Source organism: Panthera leo, chromosome F3 (assembly GCF_018350215.1).
Source record: "Panthera leo isolate Ple1 chromosome F3, P.leo_Ple1_pat1.1, whole genome shotgun sequence".
NCBI classification, from domain to species: Eukaryota; Metazoa; Chordata; class Mammalia; order Carnivora; family Felidae; genus Panthera; species Panthera leo.
This window is the reverse complement of record NC_056696.1, coordinates 40,597,553-40,617,199: the sequence shown is the minus strand read 5'-3', so window position 1 is coordinate 40,617,199 and position 19,647 is coordinate 40,597,553. Positions and strand designations below refer to the sequence as shown.

General features: G+C 50.5%; 1 protein-coding gene across 5 annotated transcripts in view; it reads right to left on the bottom strand.

Moving 5' to 3' along the window:
- NAV1 (neuron navigator 1) overlaps positions 1 to 19,647 on the bottom strand; it is a 244,512-nt gene that overhangs the window by 77,349 nt on the left and 147,516 nt on the right. For all 5 annotated transcript variants that reach the window (XM_042925779.1, XM_042925777.1, XM_042925778.1 and 2 more), the window contains exons 5-6: positions 15,855 to 15,957; positions 10,348 to 10,713 (exon numbers count right to left, since the gene is read on the bottom strand). In XM_042925779.1, the coding sequence (XP_042781713.1) occupies positions 10,348 to 10,713; positions 15,855 to 15,957 (469 nt within the window). The remainder of the gene's footprint in view (positions 1 to 10,347; positions 10,714 to 15,854; positions 15,958 to 19,647) is intronic.

Below are 19,647 nucleotides of genomic sequence, written 5' to 3'. Positions count from 1 at the left end.
GGAGCCTCACACAAGGAGCTTTTTGCCCTGGCTAAATCCGGTAAACAGGGATCCTCTGAGGAAAGTTCACTCCAGAAGGGCACAGGGCAGCTGGCTTTTCTTCCTGCCTGCCCCTCTACAGATTTGTGGCTCAGAAAGGGATGGTGACAGGCAGATGATAAGTTCTGCCCCTCCTCTTCTATTAACACTCGGCAGAATGTCAGCAGTCCTGGGAACCCCTGCTGGTAGAAGTCCTACCACCCAAACCTGGCCATGAGCCTGTCCACATGGCCGGGTCCATGAAGATGGTGTCATTTCTGAACTGCGCCTTATCATCAAACCCACAGGGGCTGAGACAGAAGCCAGACACTGAAGTAAAGGATGGCAGAGAGACTAAGAAAGGTGACCAAGGAGAAGAGGGCTGGGAAAGGAGCTGGAAGAGAGTGAGCGGGCAGGAAAAGAGGGTGGGAAGGAGCTTGAAGATGCGACTCTTTCTTTCAGGCTGCAGATGTCCCATAAGAAAGAAGGGCAGGGCACAGAACAGAACTCTTTTAACACAAGCTGGCCAAAGAGGGCAGAAAGGGTAGGCTGGTGAGAAGGGCTTGCCCTGCTCTGGGTCAGGCCCCCAGGCTGAACACAGCATCACTCACTCCTCTCTGGAAGAGTCCTTCCACCTCCCAGACATGCTCTCTGCCCGTCTGGTTGCTACCCCCTGCCCATCGGCAAGCTTGCAACCCCCCCCCCCCCACCACCCGCCACTGGAATTAGTGCGCACACAGCCTCTTTGTACCCAGCCGCCTCTCACACACGTGTTTGGATGGGTCTCACACAGTGTCTGTCTGTCTCTCATTCCCCTCCTTGGCGTGCACATCACGAACACGCTGGCTCTGTTTATCTATGGCACATGCCCCAACATCAGCCTCTCCCACCTTGTCTCCCCACAACCCTGTCTTGCATATTCAGTGAATGTTGATCTGTTATGTAGCGACGTGCTTTGGGTCTCTCTGGGACTGTCTCTTTCCTTCTGCCTGCTTTTCAAAATCTAGACTTTTGTACATCTGCCTGAGCTTGTCCCAACATATAGGCAAGAACAATCCAGTCCTGCAGACTCTTTAGGGCATCCCTATGCACAGCTCAGTGGGTAAGCCTGCCTGCCTAGCCTGCTGGCCTTTCTTAGCTGCAATGAATGGTCTTTTGCTGCCTGGTCAGAGACATCTGATAGCCCAGAGGCCAGAGCTGGCCTCTCATGGACATCCTGGGACAGCTTAGCCTTTGAGCCAGAGTCAACAAGAACTTGTATTCACAGAGGCTTGGGTTGCTCCTTGTGCCTGTGGTCCTGAGCTCTTGGCTGTGGCTACTTTGTGGCTCTCCAAAGCAAGACCTTATCCTGGAAGATGGAGAGGTCACCTAAGGGCATTCCAAGTAGAGACCTCTAACGATGATTCACTGGCCAGTCAATGGCGTGACCTGAGAACATATTCTGCTGGGTGTTGAGAAAAAATAGAAGACAAGGTCTCTGTCCCTGGGAAGCTCCTACTCCAGTGGGAGGCACGTGATGCCTGCCCCCTCCCGGGCTTAAGGGGCACATGGGCTGAACACGGAGGGAAAGGGATTCATGGTATACCCAGTGAGGCAGTAGGTATACCAACAAAAGGAGAGGACAAGGCAGTCAGAGGGCCTGGGTTTTCCCCTGGTTGCTGCCACTTTTAAGTTATGTGATCCCGGCAACCCTGTTAAGCAGTTTCCTCACTTGCAAACTGGGGGAAAGAATATCTAATTCAGTGTTAAGATTAAATAAAATAATAAGACACAGTGTTTTGTAAACCATATATGCTATGCAATTGTTAGAGAATCATAAAAGCACAAGTTACTACATTATAAACTATACACACAAGTTCCAAGATGATTTTCAGAGTCAGGCAGGATTGCATTGGGATGAATTAGAGAAGGCTTCCCGAAAGGAGAGGATTCGGCAGACAAGTGGGCAACTGGGTGTCACCATCTAGGTGGAAACGTTCCATTCTACACATGTCCTTTAGGACTTTTATCACTTTAATTTTCCAGGAGCCAACCAAGAGAAGGGAAGGAGGTCACATTTACTGAGCCCCTGCTGCATACCTGGTACATCAATGCCACATATTCTACAACATCCTTATAGGAATCCTATTCCCATAGAACTATTCCTACTAGAATGGATTCACAGCTTTCCCAAAGCCTCAGAGCTGGGATCTGAACCCAGGCCTGTCATACTTCCAAACTTATGCTCCTTCTGTAATATCAGATTGCATGGAATTTCCAGACACTACTTGAGCCCAGCTGGTTTATCACAGAATATCAGGTTTGTGGGAAAAAGGAGGAGGGAGCTGACAATTAAAGAGGAGAGACAAGTGGACAGGCAGGCAGGTGGGCAGGGCTGGTGGGGAAAAGCCAAACCCATCTCAACGGCTTCCTCAATCCCTGATCCATCCTGATTGTCGACCAAATTGTATGTCTTCAAAACTCAGTGAAAACCCCAGCAGCTCAATTGTAGGTTACTAGGACACATCAGAGGAGGGGCCACGCCTCAGGCTGCATCGGTTGCCATGGCAACTAGCATACATCCAGCTGCCCCTCTGGAATACCTGGCTTACTCCCGCCTTCTATCAGCCCTGCTGGGTTTGAACAGACACTGTGATCTAGATTAACCCCACACAGCCTGTAGAGTGCTACCACTACTCTTTTAAGAATTAAGGGGAAGGAAAAATAAAATAAGATAAAAACAGAGAGGGAGGCAAACCATAAGAGACTCTTAACTATAGAGAACAAGCTGAGGGTTGCTGGAGAGGAGGTGGGTAGGGGGCACACGCTCAGAGCCTGGAGCCGATTTCAGATTCCATGTCTCCCTCCCTCTCTCTCTCTTCCACACTCATGCTTTCTCTCTCTCTCTCTCTCTCTCTCTCTCTCTCTCTCTTTCTCTCAAAAATAAACATTAAAAAAATTAAAAGAAAAAAAAGAAATATCGAGGTGCCTGGGTGGCTCAGTCGGTTAAGCGTTCAACTTCAGCTCAGGTCATGATCTCACGGTTTGTGAGTTCGAGCCCCGCGTCGGGCCTGGTGCTGACAGCTCGGAGCCCGGAGCCTGCTTCCGATTCTGTGTCTCCCTCTCTCTCTGCCCCTCCCCGACTCACACTCTGTCTCTGTCTCTCAACAACGAATAAACGTTAAAAAAAAAAAAAGAACTCTCATTTTCAAGCGTGAATGTTAAAATACACTATTCCAATATTATCATTTTGAATGTGCACGTGACAGGTTAGGCCCATCAATTTGTGAATGTCTGCCATCAGATGGCTAACAAACAATAGCCAGCATTTGTTGAACACTTATTATACATAAACATGTTAACAAATTTAATCCTCACATCAGTCTTACAGAGTAGGCACCGTTACCGTCCGTGTCTTTCAGCTAAGGAAACTGAGGCAGAGGGAGAATAAGCATTCACTCAAACTCACAAAGCTAATAAGAAGAGCCAGGACTCAGACCCAGGAGCTACAAGCCTTCACGCTAAATCACTACTGCCCTCCCACTCTGTGGGACGCTTATGTTGATAAGATCTGGTACCAAAGATCTGTTGATCTAACTGCACACTACAGGACTAAAAGAATAGCCAGATGGTGTTGAAAAGCCAAACAAGATCATCCCATGCAAAGGAAGTCGAAGCCCAAGTTCAGTGAACCCATCTGCCAACCTGGAGAAATCTCATTTTGATACACTTAACCGCTCCTAATTCAGCCAGAGGCCAGCAGCTAAATGAACAGGACAGTAAGTTGAGATCAGAATAATGTATTTCGAACCAAAGCTCTTTATAGGTTTCAAAGCACCCCTACATGTTCTCCTTCACTTGATCCTCACAATGCAAAAATGATTACCCTTTTACAAATGAACAAACTAAGACTCAGAGAGGTTACGGGACTTGCTCAGTGACACGCAGCAAGCTAGAGGAGTGCTTTGGATACAACTCCAGAGCTCCAGATGCCCCTCCCCCTGCACCACAGAGAAGTATCAACAAGGCTGCCTGTATGAACAGTTGCCTGCGGGTCAACATTGTAATTGTTATCCCCCAAATGGCAACAACCACTGTCTACTTCAACTACACATTACTTCTTTGGCCACTGACCCAGGAGGCATCTTGTCTCCCTTTTAGATTTGAAGCCCTTCAAGGACAGACATGGAGTTTCCGCCTTCAGCTTGAACGTTGGATCTTCTCCAGAATGATCCCTTACCACCCTCTACCCAAATCCTTGTGCTTCGTGGGCAAACGCCAGGCCTGGGCCAGCTGCCCACTAGGTGGGATACCTAAAGAACTGACTACCGGGAAACAGAGAAGATAAAGCGGAAAGGTAAATATCCATGCTTCCTTGCCGACTCTCCCCGCTGCCCATTCAAGTTAAGAAGGTTCTCTTCTCTTTGTACAAATCCTACAAACCTGATGCCCATTCCAAGAGAATTCTTCGCACTGAAGGTGGTTGGGTGGGGCATCTTGGGGTTTGCCAGTCAGACAGCCAAAGTGGAGAGCGGCATATGAGACTCCCTCTCAGGAGGGTGGCTGCAGACAGATGCTGAGGCCCGCTTAGCAAGGCTGGGAGGTGTCTCTTTAAGGCTTGGGCTCACTGCCTCTGGGAGCAAAGAGCCAGCCTGGGAGAAGGCAGGGGCCTACAGTTTATTTTAGTTGACATTTTTCAACGTCAGGACACTTCAGAGCCAAGAAGGAAACGAATCCCATCTGTTCCTGAGCCCCCAAGCACAGTTCAAGAGGACAGGCTGGAGGAGGGAGGGGAGGCAAGGAGGGAACAAGAAGACTGGAACATCCAGCCACACACATGGAGCAGGAAACCACCTGAGGAGAGACACAGGGCATGGCAGACAGTCGCGAGAAATCCCGCTGCCCCTCTGACACACAGCCACAGAGCTCTTTCAAGATGGGGCCTGCTGGTTCCGTCGAAGGCTCTGCGGCCTCTGGCACAGGTCGCTGGACAACAGCCCTGCCAGGGCTGCCGAAGACACAACCCTGTACGGTGTGAAGGGCGCCCACTGGAGGTGTGCGATGCAGCACCTAGAGGAGTGCTGCTGCCAGCCAAGCCCGGGGCTCCCGCTCCTTAACCGCTGCACAGCTCAGATGCAGCCCACCCAAGCCGCCACTTACGTGGGTGGAAACGGAGGCATTGAGAGGTAAATCCGAGTTAAAACAGGGAAGGGATGGAGGGCCGTCTGACCTCCTTCCCTGCTGGGCACACTTGGTCCCTGTACCCAGTGCCTGTATTTACCTCTGCATGGGAGCCCATCCTCTCCTCCCCTTCTGCTCTAACCCCGGGTGCCAGGGACGGGAAGGACAGACAGATGGCTATGGAACTTATCTTCTTACTTAGATTAAATTCCAGACCTTCCTATTTTTAGAAAAACAAATTGCTGCTCTCTTTGCAAGAGGTAAAAATGTCTCGAACTGTCATTTAGGACAGTCAGCAGCCAACTTGAAGTTGTTTATGGTGTCATGCTTTGGATACTACCCTGGGCAGGACTAGTGTCAGGTGGTGATTAGTCCAGGTGCCAAATTTTAAGAGGATCATTGACAGCTTGAGAGCTTCCAGGGGAGAATGACCAGGATAATCGGGAAAAGTGGGTCATTTAAGAAAGTAATGAAATAAACTGGGGACTTCTTTGGGGCGGGGGCGGTTAGAGAAGAGACTATCTGAGCAATCATTAAGAACATGCTGAAATATCTGAATGAAGATTTATACTTATTCTATTTTTCTTGGATGGCAGCATTTGAATCAATAGGCAGAAGTGAACCAGATTTCGGATGAATTATTTAGAAACTGTCTTATAATTTTGTTCTATTTGAAATAGAATAAGCTCACTATGTCTAGGCAAGACAAGACTAAAAGACTGGATTTCAGGAATGCTATAAAGAAGATTCTTGTACTTTATGGGAAGATGGACTAGGCCACAGTCACTGAGAAGCTTTAGAAAAATACGGCTTCCTGAGTAGCAGAGAATCTGCCTTGGTAGGTCTGGAATGAGATTTGGAATCCATATTTTTAAAAAGTCCTATCAGCTATAAAACTCTTAGAAGGAAACACAGAGAAAAGGTTCATGACATTGGATTTGGCAGTGATTTCTTGGATACAACACCCAAAGCACAGGCAACAAAAGAAACAATAGATAAATTGGACTTCATCAAAATGAAGAATGTTTGTGCGCAAAGGACACGATCAACAGAATGAAAAGGTAACCCACAGAACGGGGAAATATATTCTCAAATCATGTGTCTCATAAGGGATTCATATCCAGAATATATAGAGAACTCCTACAACTCAACAACAACCCAATTAAAAAATGGGCAAAGGACTTGAATAGACATTTCTCCAAAGAAGATATACAAATGGCCAATAAACACATGAAAAGATGTTCAACACTGCCACTCATCAGGGAAACACAAATCAAAACCACAACGAGATACCACTTCACACTCATCAGGGTGGCTATTATTAAAAAAACAACCAACCAACCAACCAACCAACCAACCAAACAGACAATCAAACAAACAAAAGGTGTTGGTAAGGATGTGAAGAAATTGGAACCCTCATGCATTGCTGGTGGGAACGTAAAATGGTATGGCCACTGTGGAAAAAACAGTATGGAGTTTCCTCACAAAATTAAAAATCGGATTACTATATGATTCAAGACGTCTAGGTATACACTCCAAAGAACTGAAAGCAAGGACTTGAACAGATATTTGTACCCCAATGTTCATAGCAGGATTACAGCTGAATGGGTAAACAAAATGTGGTACATGCATACGGTAAGCTATCATTGAGCCTTAGAAAGGAAATTGATACGTATTACACATGAATGAACCTTGAGGCAATCATACTCGGTAAAACAGACCAGTCACAGAAAGACAAATACTGTACGACTCCATGTACATGAGGTACCTAGAGCAGTCAAGTTCAGACAGACAGAAAGTAAGTGGTGGTGGCCAGGAACTGGGGGGGGGGGGGGGGGGGGGGAGGGGAAGATGAAGAGTCAGCGTTTAATGGAGACAAAGTTTCAGTTTGGGAAGGTGAAGAAAGTTCTGGAGACGGATGGTGGGGACGGTTATACAACACTATGAATGTACTCCATGCCACTGAACTGTACTTTTGAAAGTGGCTGACATATTAACCATATATAAAAAACATGTATTTTACAATTAAAAAAAAACATAATTAAAAAACATAGGATTCTTTCGGCAGCAGATTCACCTTCCTCATTCTAGTTCGCTGAGCTGCAGTTTGAAGAATTTGCCTACTCTGACCCCACCCCCCAGACTGGCAACCCAGGAAAAAGGCCTGGTGTCTGGAGGGAGCAGGGAGGGCTGACGTGGGACTGAACACTGGCTTGGGGAGAGCGCCCAAGGGGCTGCTGCTCCCCCAGCAGATAAGCGAGAGCGCTGAGAATCACTGCCTTCTTGCCTGGCTCGTTCAGATGGCTCGTGGCTGATAATGTCGCTCAGTGGGGAGGGCAGAGGCTTCACCTCTGTCTCTGGCCCCAGTGCTGAGAGCTCCTGGGAGGCAGCAAAGTGAATGGCAGTGGGAGGGGCTGAGGAGGGGTCAGTGTGCGGGTGGGAACAGCCCTACCCGTTTCATGAACAGGGAAAACAATTTTCTTAGAAACAGGACACTTTCTAAATTATAAAACCTGGATGGAACCCACAGTGGGGACAGGAGGGCCAACAAGAGGCTCAGCAAGGGGCACTCTCTTCAAGATTTGCTGGAATCTAGGATGCCCAGTCTCCAGTGAAAAAGCACAACACTTAACCATGAAAACACATAATTGAGGAGGGATTGTTTACATTAAAATTACTGGGATTATAGGTGGGTTTCCCTCATCTCGGACTTCCTTAGCACGTTTAAGGGTGGGTGTGTTTGCAGTCTGGGCAAGGAAGTCAACAAATGGAGAAACCTTAAAACTGTAAGTGTTAAAAGAGTTCCTGCTCATTGCGGATTGACCATAAAAAACACACATGAAATTATCTTGGAAACCAGCATTGCAGTTTATAGTGAGGTCCACTTTGTGGATATTGCCATGCCAACACTTTCTTCCCCCTATGAACTTGAGGCTTCCCTGGGCCCGTGGTCAGTTGGTGGATGTGCAGGAAGGGCAAGTTCTCATTCATGCTCTAGCCTCAGTGAAGTCTATGTTTTCAATGACTTAGGGGCATGCACACCATCCAGAGGAAAGGGATAAAGAAAGGGTGCTAGAGGGTGGATTAAGGACATTTTTCCTGGCCCTCCTCTGCCCAGTATTCCATACCTTTACCTCCGCGTCCCCTCAAATCTATGTTCCCAGGATTGGCCAGCAGCCACTACATCTGTCTTTGTTGCTGATTCTGAGTGGCACCGTGGTGAGACTGCACACTCCCTGTGGGCAAGTCTGGGACTCTAGAGTGCAGAAGCCCCTCTCCTCCTTCACAATGGCATTTTAACAATTAACAGTAATAATAGCAAAAAAAAAAAAAAAAAAAGCTAACATTTAGTGAGCATTTAGAATGAGCCAGGAATTATTCCAAACATTTTACATATATTTATCTACTTAACCCTTATAACCATCCTGAGATAAGTCCTATTATCTGCATTTAGCAGGTAGACAAACTAAAGCCTGGAGAGGTTAACTTGCCCAAGCTCACACAGCTAGGAAATCCTGCCGCCTGCCTCAGACTGGGATCTCCCCAGAGTCAGGAGTCTTGTGCCTTCTGATGTTTGGGGAATTTTCTGCCATGGCCATTGTGTGCACCTTGGGGGACGGCTCCACCTCCCTCTGTCTGGGAGCTCCCTGACGCCTGGGGCTCTAGTCCTTCCACCACAAGAGGAACTTTCAGAGCTCTTTGCCCTGCAGGGGTTGTGCCTCCCTTTGCCCTATCCAACTGGGAGCTCTCAGAGGGCAGGAACTGGACCTGTCCTCAGAGAAGCAGCTTCCTGGCACAGGGGCTGTGCAGAGCACAGACACCTTCGCTCTCCTTCCTGCCCCGCAAAGCCCTCTGAGCACAGGAGGAGCTGGATGGCTTTTCTCCGATCCCAGCTCCAAGCTGGTGGTTCTGAGTGTGAGGTCGGCCGGCCCCTGGGATTTAAGAGGCAGTAAACAGTCTCATTCGTGAGTCAGTTGTTTTGCTGCAGAGCAGCCTCATCAGCTGGACAGGCCCTGCCTAGTCCCTCCAAGTTTGTCCCCAGGGGTGCGGAACAGTGGATGGCCTGGCGCTCAGCTCTCAGTCCTTTCCTAGGAGGGGCTACTTTTCATTCTGTTCAAGTTTGGGATTTTTATTGGGAAGAGGTAGTCCCTGAGAGGGATAGGGGGAAGGGGTGTTGTCGCTACTTGTGTGGTCCCTTGGAAAGTCCCAGCAAACCAAGAAGGAAGAGCGGAAGTAGCAGGGAGCTGAAAGATGCTCTGGAGAAGGTTCCAGAACCACTACAGCTCTCTAGTCTCAGGGCTTGCAACAGTTGGGCCAGGACCGTTTACACCCTCTCTCCCCCCACTTCTTTCTTCCCATCTTCTCCCCTCACTTCCCAGACTGTCACCTACATCCGCGTCGCTCCGCAAACCCAACCCTGCCAGTTGGGGCAGAAAAGAGAAGATGAGGGTCCCTGTGGGGCAAAGCACAGGAAGTAAGTAAACTAACAGACCCGGATAGGAACTAGGAAGTTGCATGATTGGCAGGTCTGTGGAGGAAGAAACCAGAGGAGTGGAACCTGAGGGCCACGGGGGAAGGCACGGACCAGAGGGGCCGGGAACCCCGGCGAAGGAAGGAGAGCCACCACTACCACTTTTCTGTCTCAGCAGTGCTTTCCCCTGAGCGCTTTCGTGTTCTCTTCCTGTTAGACTCCGAGGCAGACGGATGTAGTACTATCATCCTCTTTTTCCAAGTGGGATAGCAGATGACGTTGTCCGAAGTCCACACGGAGTTGGCGGAATTGGCACTGACGCCCTTTCCCAGGGCCCTTCCTACCTGCCTTTTCCGGGTTCGAGGGAGGAGGGCGGGACATACCATAGAACGACAGCCCCACGGGCCAATGGGAGGGAGGCCTCTCCATTAACCAATCAGCTCTTCAGGTGGCGGCCCCACCCACCGCACCGAAGCTTGGTATAAACCACATCAAATTTCAGGGGCGGCCACAACCAGTGCACGAAGGCCCTGCCCGGCTGTCTCCCGTCACAGCGCGGCTACCCAAACTCCTGTCATGAGTCCCGCTCGGCTACCCAAACTCCTGTCATGAGTCCCGCTCGCCTCAAGGAATCCCGTTCCACCGGTCTTCCCCCTGCCCTCTCTAGTCCCCTTGCCCAGCTGCGCAAGAGACCTTACCCGGTAGTGATGTCGTCGTCTTCCGTCATGGTCTTGCCCATGAGGTCGCTGTCGCTCATGTAGCCGGACTTGAGGTCCACCTCGTCCGAGTCCAGGGACTCGACCAGCTCCAGGCGGGAGATGTGGCTGAGCTTGCTCGGGCTGCGCATGGGCATGGTGTGCGAGTAGTGGGCCCGCTCCCCGTGCATGTACCAGGCGGGCGGCCCCTCGGAGCGGCAGCCCCCGCCCACCGAGGGCGCGTCCCCAGCCTGCAGCCGCGGGCTGGACTGGCCATAGCGCCAGGACAGAGGGGACGAGCGGCTGGAGAGGCTGGACACACTGCGAGGGTTGGCGTCGTCACTGTCGTAGCAGGTCATCTCCAGGGAGCTGGGCAGAGGGCAGAGGGCAGAAGGGCAGAGGGCAGAAGGGCACTGGTTTTCATTCCGGCAGGGCCGCTCTGTGCCCTGCCCGCGCAGACCGCACCGCAGCGACCCTTCTCCCTTCCCGTGCCCTCCCGCCTCCTCTGCACCTGTCCAGGTGGGCTCCACCTTCTCCAGGAGGCCTTTCATTGGGTACGGCACCCCTGTTATATGTTACCTGAGGTTGTCAGAGGAAAGGGATTTTAAGTGTGAGGGAACCAATTACGTACACTGCTAAGGGCACAGATTTTGTAATATGAGCTGGATTTTAATCCTTTTCTACCATTTATTTGTAAGTGAGCTGGAGGTGAAGTAATCAACCTTGCTAAGCCACCATTTCCTCATCTGTAAAATGGAGATACTATAGCTACTCCATACAGTTGTAAGGATCACATATGTAAATGCCTAACACAGTGCCTGGTATATAGAAGTTGCTCAATAAATGGGAAGGGTCCATTGAGATCTCTTGGGGGAAGTGGGATAATCTGGTCACCTTGAGCTTAAAAGGCCTTGATCATTCATTTGTTCAGGGCATGTCTATCACCTCCTCTCTATTAACGAGCTGGGAGCAAGTTGACTTCCAAACCAGAGAGGGCCAAGTCTGGAGTAGGGTACAGAGGGTGTGGAAAAGCTTTGGCAACCTGAGATATGTGTCTGGTTCCCAGTAAGACTAGGCCCAGCCAAAGGTCTGGGCCATGAGGAGACAGAAGCAGAACCTCACCAGAGAACAGAAGCAGCCTTAACCGGAAAGAGGAGAGAACATATGGAAATGGACAAGAGCGTCCCACGCCGCGAGCCCTGCTAGGCCAGGCCAGGGAAGCATGCCCAGGTTTTGCGGGATAACCTGAGGGGGTATGGGAGCTGGACAAGGAGCTGCCTTTCTCCCTCAGGGACCACGGTGGCTGCAGAGAGAAAGGCCAGTTGGGATCTGCTTGGAGAGGTGGCCTAGATTTGGGTTCAGACAGAGACTAACTGATAATCCCGCCCAGCCCGGCCCAGACCTTACCATAGGTAAGGTCTCAGCAGCTCGGCCTAACTAAAACCATGCAGGGCTGAGTTAACCAAAATAGGATCTTTAGGCCGAGAAAGCCAGGCAGCTAAGGCAGTCTGTGGCTGGACATGGGTTACGCAAAGCACAGGAATCTTCACTCCGTGAGCACATCTATTTCTTAGCCACTTCAGGGGTTAAGGTATGAATGAGGTATGAATGAACTTTTGTAAAGTTCCTGGAAAAAAAGAAGATCCTCCCAAACTGTCTCTACCAACCCTGAGAAAACAAGGGGTTATTTTTTGATCAACAGAATAGGAGGAGCCCAAAAAATTAAAAATAGAACTACCCTACACTCAGCAATCGCACTACTAGGTATTTATCCAAGGGATACAGGTGTGCTGTTTCGAAGGGACACATGCACCCCAATGTTTATAGCAGCACTATCCACAATAGCCAAAGTATGGAAAGAGCCCAAATGTCCATCGATGGATGAACAGATAAAGAAGATGTGGTATATATATACAATGGAGTATTACTTGGCAATCAGAAAGAATGAAATCTTGCCATTTGCAACTACGGGGATGGAACTAGAGTGTCTCATGCTAAGCGAAATTAGTCAAAGAAAAATATCATACGACTTCACTCATATGTGGACTTTAAGATACGAAACTGATGAACATAAGGGAAGGGAAGCAAAAATAATACAAAAACAGAGAGGGGGACAAAACAAGAGACTCTTAAATACGGAGAGCAAACTGAGGGTTGCTGGAGGGCTTGTGGGTGGCGGGATGGGCTAAGTGGGCAAGGGGCATTAAGGAGGACACTTGTCGGGATGAGCACCGGGTGTCATATGTAGGGGTTCAATCACTAGATGCTACTCCCGGAATCATTATTGCACTATATGCTAACGAACTTGGATGTAAATTAAAAAAATAAAAGAACAGGAGGAGCCAAATGACCCTTGAACCTGAGCATGCTGGTGGTCCCTACAGAAGTCCTGTGGACAAGGCTGGGGGAACCCTGGCTGGGCAGGGCGATCGGTGACTGCTGCTTCTGCCCCTTCCAGGGGCTTCCTGACCTGGTCCACACCCAACTTCTCCCCTCTGGGCCCTCCTTTGTGTTCTATGTGCGCTTTCTCATACGCTGTGTTATTTCTGTTTCTAATTACTGTGGACCTCAGAGAGGGTGGAAGTTCCCTGAAGGAGACTGTGGGCCTGTGCGACTCTGTCTGCCTTGCTCACCGCTGTGTTGCCGCACTTTGCACAGGGCCTGGCATGTACTGGGTACACGCACAAGGACAAATCGATGAGGAACAAACCCAAGATGTGTTGAGTTGAAGAGCAGGGAGGCTCTTGTCGTAAGACTCAGTACAGGGATTCACGCGGTGTTTGATAAAAACAAACTGACCGTGACAATGAGATGAGGAGGGGAACGAAAGGGATGATGATGATGACCATGGTGACAGGGCGCTGGAGAGCTCCAGGACAGCCAGTTTTCATAGTCAGTCTACCATTGTAGACTGTATTACCATGGTAATACAATTAGTGAGGAGTGTGGGTCATGCTCAGCATATAGACTCCTCAGTTCTATTCCTGGCCTACTCCTGTTTAGCTCTGTGCACTCAAAGTGCCTCTTCATCTATTTCACTGCTCTTTTCTACCCCCCAAACACATCTCCAGACATCTCTAAGTCAGGCGGGGGAGGATTCTAGCTTAAAATTTCAGTTCTTGACTTCCAGCCCTACATCCAGCCCTTCAGTCTTGCTTCTCTCTCTCTCTCTCTCTCTCTGGGGTTGGGAGAACGGCAGTCCTGGAGCAGAGAGAGAGTTTCATTTCCTCTCCAGCCCCAGCCCCCTGACCCAGACACTCTCCCTGTTGGGGAAACGAGCCAGTAGAAATAGAGGAAGCAGGACAGAAATAAAGATTTCTGAAAAAGGAATTGAATCTAGCGTTAGCCTGTAAGTTCCAGAGTGAAAATGACCTTGCTGAAAGCGCTCACTGGATGGTAAGCTCCTCATCAAGTATAAAGCCTGTGTTTGTTCTGGGGTTTGGTGCCCAGCACTGCGCCTGGCATGGATTCTAAGCTTGCTGGACACAGAACCCACCCTAATCAGCCTGTGTGACTCTGGCAAGGGACCCCCTCTCCCCAGCCTCGCCTGCTGCTTCTCTAACCCAGAGGATATGAAAATATCCTGTCTACTCCCAGGGGTGAGGGATGTGCTGATTGATGGAGAGCACTTTAAAAAGTAAAAGAGCCATAAAAACTCAAGGAATCATTGTTTTGGCTATCAAAGTGTGGAACAGGGATAATATAAACCAAAGGCTAAGACAGGAAGTGGCTCTGGGTCCACAGTAAACAGCAAAACCAGCTTCAGCGCTCTTGGTTTTTTTGTTTTTTGTTTTTTGTTTTTTTCCATAAAGGGAGATAGTAGCCAGAGGCCTGAGGCTCTCCCCCTCAAACCAGTCAGCTTTATGCAAAAGGTTTTCAGCCTCACTCTCCTCTACCCCAAACAGAAAGCAAAAAGAGAGGTCAGGCTGTCCTGCTTAACTGGCTGGCTGCTTAGAGTCAGTGGCACCAGGACACTGAAGCTGCTGCTTCTAGCCTTCCCCTGTGGCTGAGTCATTTGGGGTGGGACCCTCTCAGCGATGAAACACTTTCTGCCTTCTTTGGCATGGAGCTGGCATGTGATTTGGTGTTGAGAGCCGTTCTAACAACTTCTCTGGATGGGGGAAGGAGGAACGTTCAAAATTTTATCCACTGGGTCCCTGAACTGGTGAACCAAGCTGAGCCCGGCCCCTGTGCCACTTGGTCCTGTTCAGGGCTTTGAGGGATAGAGGCTGGAGACAAATATAAGGGGGCCTGAGCCCCAGGGCCTCTGGGAGCCCCACCTTGCACTCTTTTCCTCAGATGTCCTGACCACATCCCTTTCAGTAGTCTGGGTTCTGCTTGCCTAACCCCATAGAGTAGAGGCTTTGATTTAGCATTTAAAATATTTCAGTTATCTGGGAACAAAGAGCTGAATGTCCAATATGAAGGCTAGGATGGACTAGGCAGAAGAAGAGTGGAGGGAGGGAGAGGGGTGTTCTTAAGCAGAAGAACTAGAGCCAATGGGTAAGAGCTGTTGAGGCCTGATTTCAGTTCCACTTCCTAGTCATGGCAATCCCACAGCACACTGAGATGACTGACAGGTAATGAGTTCCCTGTCGTTGGAAGTATGTAAATTTAGTCTGGCTACCATTTGGCCACACACTTAGGCTAAGAAAAGCCCCTATCCTATTGTCTTTCTGTCCCAACTTTGCTCTCATTTTCCAACCCCAGGAGATGGGGAGGAACCAATCTCCAGTCCAACTGGAGAGGTCACCTAATCCCTCTCAGCCTTCCTGCTCCACACCCCCGTGATTTCCCAATCCTGGCCATCTGCTCCCTTTCTTTCTACCCCCAGAGTGTAGCCTGGCCCTCTATCCCCCTTGGAGCTGACAGCATGAGCTCATCTGGGCAGCCCAAGGAGGCAGTGGGGGGAAATTCTGAGTCATGGCAGAGGCTGTGGCCAGCATGCCACTCCAGGAAGAGGTTCCACGGGAGGGATAAGTGCCCCGCGCCGCTAGAGGCAGCAAGGTCTCTACAGGGTGGGGTGGAGGGGCACACCCCACGGCATGGATCTGAATGACATGGAGGCCGGGCACCCAGGCCTCCCTCAGCCACTGTCTGAAGAGGCAAGAGGGCACCTGACAGAAGATTGACAAGATGCCGGAAGCTGGGACAGGCAGGATCCCAGAATCCTCTAACAACAGACGCTTCGGAACAGGCAAGGGACAGCATTTGCAGCAAATGAGGAGGCTGACACCCAAGGAGGGAAAGTGGACATCGCAGGTCACACCCTGGGTCATGTGGTGGCTTGCGCTTCCCATCCCCCACTCTGGCGATTTTCACATTCATTGCCTGCAATGAATCTCACACTCAAGCACAAGCTGATGCCAGCCAAGCCAAGCTTCTCTCGCCAAGACGGCCGATTCTCCACTCCTGCGGCTCTGTGCCACGGCGCTCCGAAGCCCTGCCCTCCAGAGCGGGAGACAGAGACAGCAGCGGGGGGCACGGCCCCCTCCGCAGCTTGGACTTACCTGTGAGTCACCTGGGACCCTCGCAGGCTGGACATGGTCTCTTCCAGGTTCTGTCGAAGATCCAGGACGTTCTGCACTGTCCTCTTTCTCTGGGACTCTGGGTCTGGTGGGAGAAAAGCGCAGTTGGGTGAATGGAAAAGTTGCTGCTGAGAGCTGAGGGTGTCACGGAGTGGAGACTGATCATGTCCCCGGGACACCACTCCCCACGCTGTGCTGGCCACCCTGGGCACATGCCCTTGACCACCTGACGTCTCGACCCCGGAAGGGGGCTGTAGGCATGGGGCCTTCTGTGTTGTGCGCTCCTCCCAGACCCCCTGGGGAATGGCTTCTGCTGGCTTCACTTTGGGGAGGCCCTGCTTCTCACAGCTGAGGTCCTGGGCAAGGTTCCCATGGTTGAGGTCACGTGGAACGTCAGCCCGAAACCCCGTCTCCGGTGATGTGTTGGTAAATGTTTAACAATTGGCTCTTGGAGGCCGGGACGCCCTGACTTGGAGCGTTTGCCACTATCTGTGGTGTAAATACTCCTCCCGTGGCCCTTTTAAGCTACCAACGTGATGTCACTGGCTGCAGGGTTAGGAAGAGATGCTACTAATTGGCTCTGGGGAGCTGGGACGAGCCAGCTTCAGCATATCACACTCCCGGAGCCCCGAGCACTGACGGGGAATGTCTGGAGTTGTTCTATGGGGTCCAGGAGAGCCAGTGCAGATAGAGCGCTTGTCTACAAGTGAGGCGGCTGGAGGGCATGGGCAGTCATGCCCAAGAGCGTGGACTGAACTCTGGGCAACTCAGACCCCAGACAACGGTTGAATCCTGAGCGGGGAGGATGTATGGGTGTGGCCGCCACCCTCAGGATCCTAAATGACCAGGGGTCATTTTATCTAACCTTGGTTTCCAGGCAGAATATTAACACGGACAGATGAGAAGAATCTACAAAGAACAAACAGAAATTTATCTCATCTCCTTTCCAGGGTGAAAATAACATTCAAAGGACCAAGGGGTGCCGAGCATGAAGAACTCAAAGAACTTTCTCCATCCTTCTATCAATCCATCCAGTAAATCTTCATCAAACACATACTTTGTGCCAGGTACCACAGCGGGCCCTGAGGACACCAAAGTGAAGAGGTCCTGTCCCTGTCCCATGGTTTGTCTTGGACTTTGGGATCCAAAGTCACTGAATGGAAGCAAATCCCCCAATGACTCCCTGAAAGACAACGTATGGAGAGTCAAAGACCTACAGAGAGATGATGGCAAAGCAATGGAGAAAACCCAAGAATCCTCATTCTCAGGCTACTTCCCTTTTCCCTCCAAACCCTCCGCGGTCCTCTCCTGGTCAAACTGCCCTCTCGATCCCTTCCCGACCCACAGACTCAGCATGGGTATGAGATTCCTTTTGCTGCCAAGGGGAATGTTTCTGAATCCCTTCAGGAGGCGCTGGCTGGCTGGTAGACAGCTACTCCGTCTTGTCAGCCGAGGGGAGGCTGGGGAGTGCAGGTAGGAAACCAGGCAGCACCTCTTCTGAGAACCAGCTCCACATCCAGGCCCAAGTACCTCTCCTCTCCTCTCCCTAGGGGAGCCTATGGGAGGCCACTGCAGCTGCTGGTAGGATCACTCAGGGTCAACATCATGTATCCACCCTCCAAGCTGATGGCAAGAAGGGACAAATGGCAGGCCTCCAGGCTCTGAGCTCTGTCCCCAGCCTGTCGTCACTTCTGAGGTTGCCAATGCCTATTTATCCTGGCAATGTCACCTTGTGAGCTGCTCCATGGCTTTAACTGATGGCTTGGCATGGAACACAGACAGGATCAGAATGTGTATACGTATATTTTTAACGCTTGGTTCCCAAATGCCTGTGTGGGGACCAAGAACATTGCGCCAAGATGTGGGTTTCTGGGCCAGGGCAAGTCTTTCTATGGGTTTGGCAGAGATGAGGGAAAGGCATGCATAACTCCAAGGGGTGTGCGGTCTCAAAGAGGAAGGTGACCAAGAGTTACTCAGAGACTTGTGTGTGTGCCAACCCTGTGCATATATCATCCAGCTGAAACCTTACGTTCACGGGAGATTTGTGCTACCATCCCCATTTTACAGATGGGAAAACTGAGACCCCAAAAGATGAAAGAAACTGCCCAAGGACACACACCGTAGCACGTAGGACAGAGCAGAGTTGAGCCCAGGAAGAAACTGCCATTTCTCATTACGTATCACCGGGCATTTCTGCACCATGACTCTCAATCACAGTGATGGCACATAGTAGGTGCTCAATGGACACTTGAAGAATAGATGGATGCTACCACCAAAAAAATTGTCAAGTACATTTAAAAAAGAATGGATAGATACATGTCCCTTTAGGAAGTTGTCTTTTTTTTTTTTTTTTTTTAAAGGAAACATATTTAATCCACATCGTAGTCTGTATTCCTTAATGCTCCAGGCCCTGGGGCATGGCGGGCATGGGTGTGTGAATCTGGATCTTAATGCTCTAGTAGTGACAGAAAGGGAGACCCTTTCCTACTTCCTACTTCTCACTGCCCCGATCACAGTGCCTTCTTCCCCTGTATCTCTTCCCTCAAAGGCGCCCCTAGCCCCCTACCTCATTTCCACAGCAGTAGAGCCAGGTGGGGATACCCCAAAGTCTCACAGACTTGCCAAAAATTAGAGCCACAAGAGTCCTTGGAAGTGACTCAATCCAACCTGGTCATAGGAGAGATGGGAGGCTGGGGTCCGGTGAAGGGGCAACTAGCTGGAGGTCAGAGAGAGAGATTAATGGAAGATCTGGCATCAGGTCTCCCTGCACTGTAGGCTAGGGGCATACACAGGAGGAGTCCGGGTTAGAACCTGATTTGTTGGAGGGTGACCTGGACCTGCCATGTGCTCCCAGGCCTGGATGGGTCCTGCAGAGGCTACACCCTGAAGCTCCCTCCGTGCCCCAGCACTGTCCCCTGGTGGCCATCTTGGGCATACCTCTCTACTTCTCAAAGGCTCAGCTCACGATGGCTCCTGAGAAGCCTAGCTGTGCTCCGCACTTGTGGGTGACTGATACCTTCCTAGAGGTACAGCAGCAGCCCCACGATGAAAGGACTGACGTGCACGTAAAGGGAAGGCCTCTGGAGCTGAAGAGGCTGCAGAAACTTTGCCTAGGTTGGGGGGCAACTTGATGTTCATATCCATGACCTCAAAGCAAATCTTGACATATTCAATCTAACAATATGAATCAAGTTGCGTGGGCAGAAGAATCCACCCCATCCCTCATCCTTGCTCACTCCTGACCTTCACTCCATCCACCTCTGACCCCCATCCCATAAAGAGGCTTCACCCCTTTCTCCCCATCTCCCATGAGGATCAGAGATGGGGGGAAGGTATCTGAGGCACACACTATATTTTGTGATGATAACCGCAAAGCTTGATGGTTTGTTTTATTGGATAAGTCTTGGTGCCTCAGAGGTCGCCTCCATGTGTCTTTGTCAAATGTTTGATCTGGGCGTGGGGCAGGCACAGGGGACACAATAGAGTACAGACATGGCAGAGAGGGAGGGCCCAGTAGCTCCTCTCCTCCCCTCAGTGTCCCTCTGTGTGGGATGCACTCAGGACACTCCCAGCCTATGCGGCACTTTTGTGCAGATGAGAAAAAGCGTTCTCAGGTCGACTCCGCTAGGGTCCTGCTTTTGCTGAGGGCCATGGTGTGGCCAGCAGAACACCCCTTTCGCTTCCCTTGGTCACTCTGATCAGAGCACCTCTCGCGGCCCTACTCTAACGGTCTGGGATGCTCACTCTTAGCTGCTACAGAATAGGGTCCTGCTGC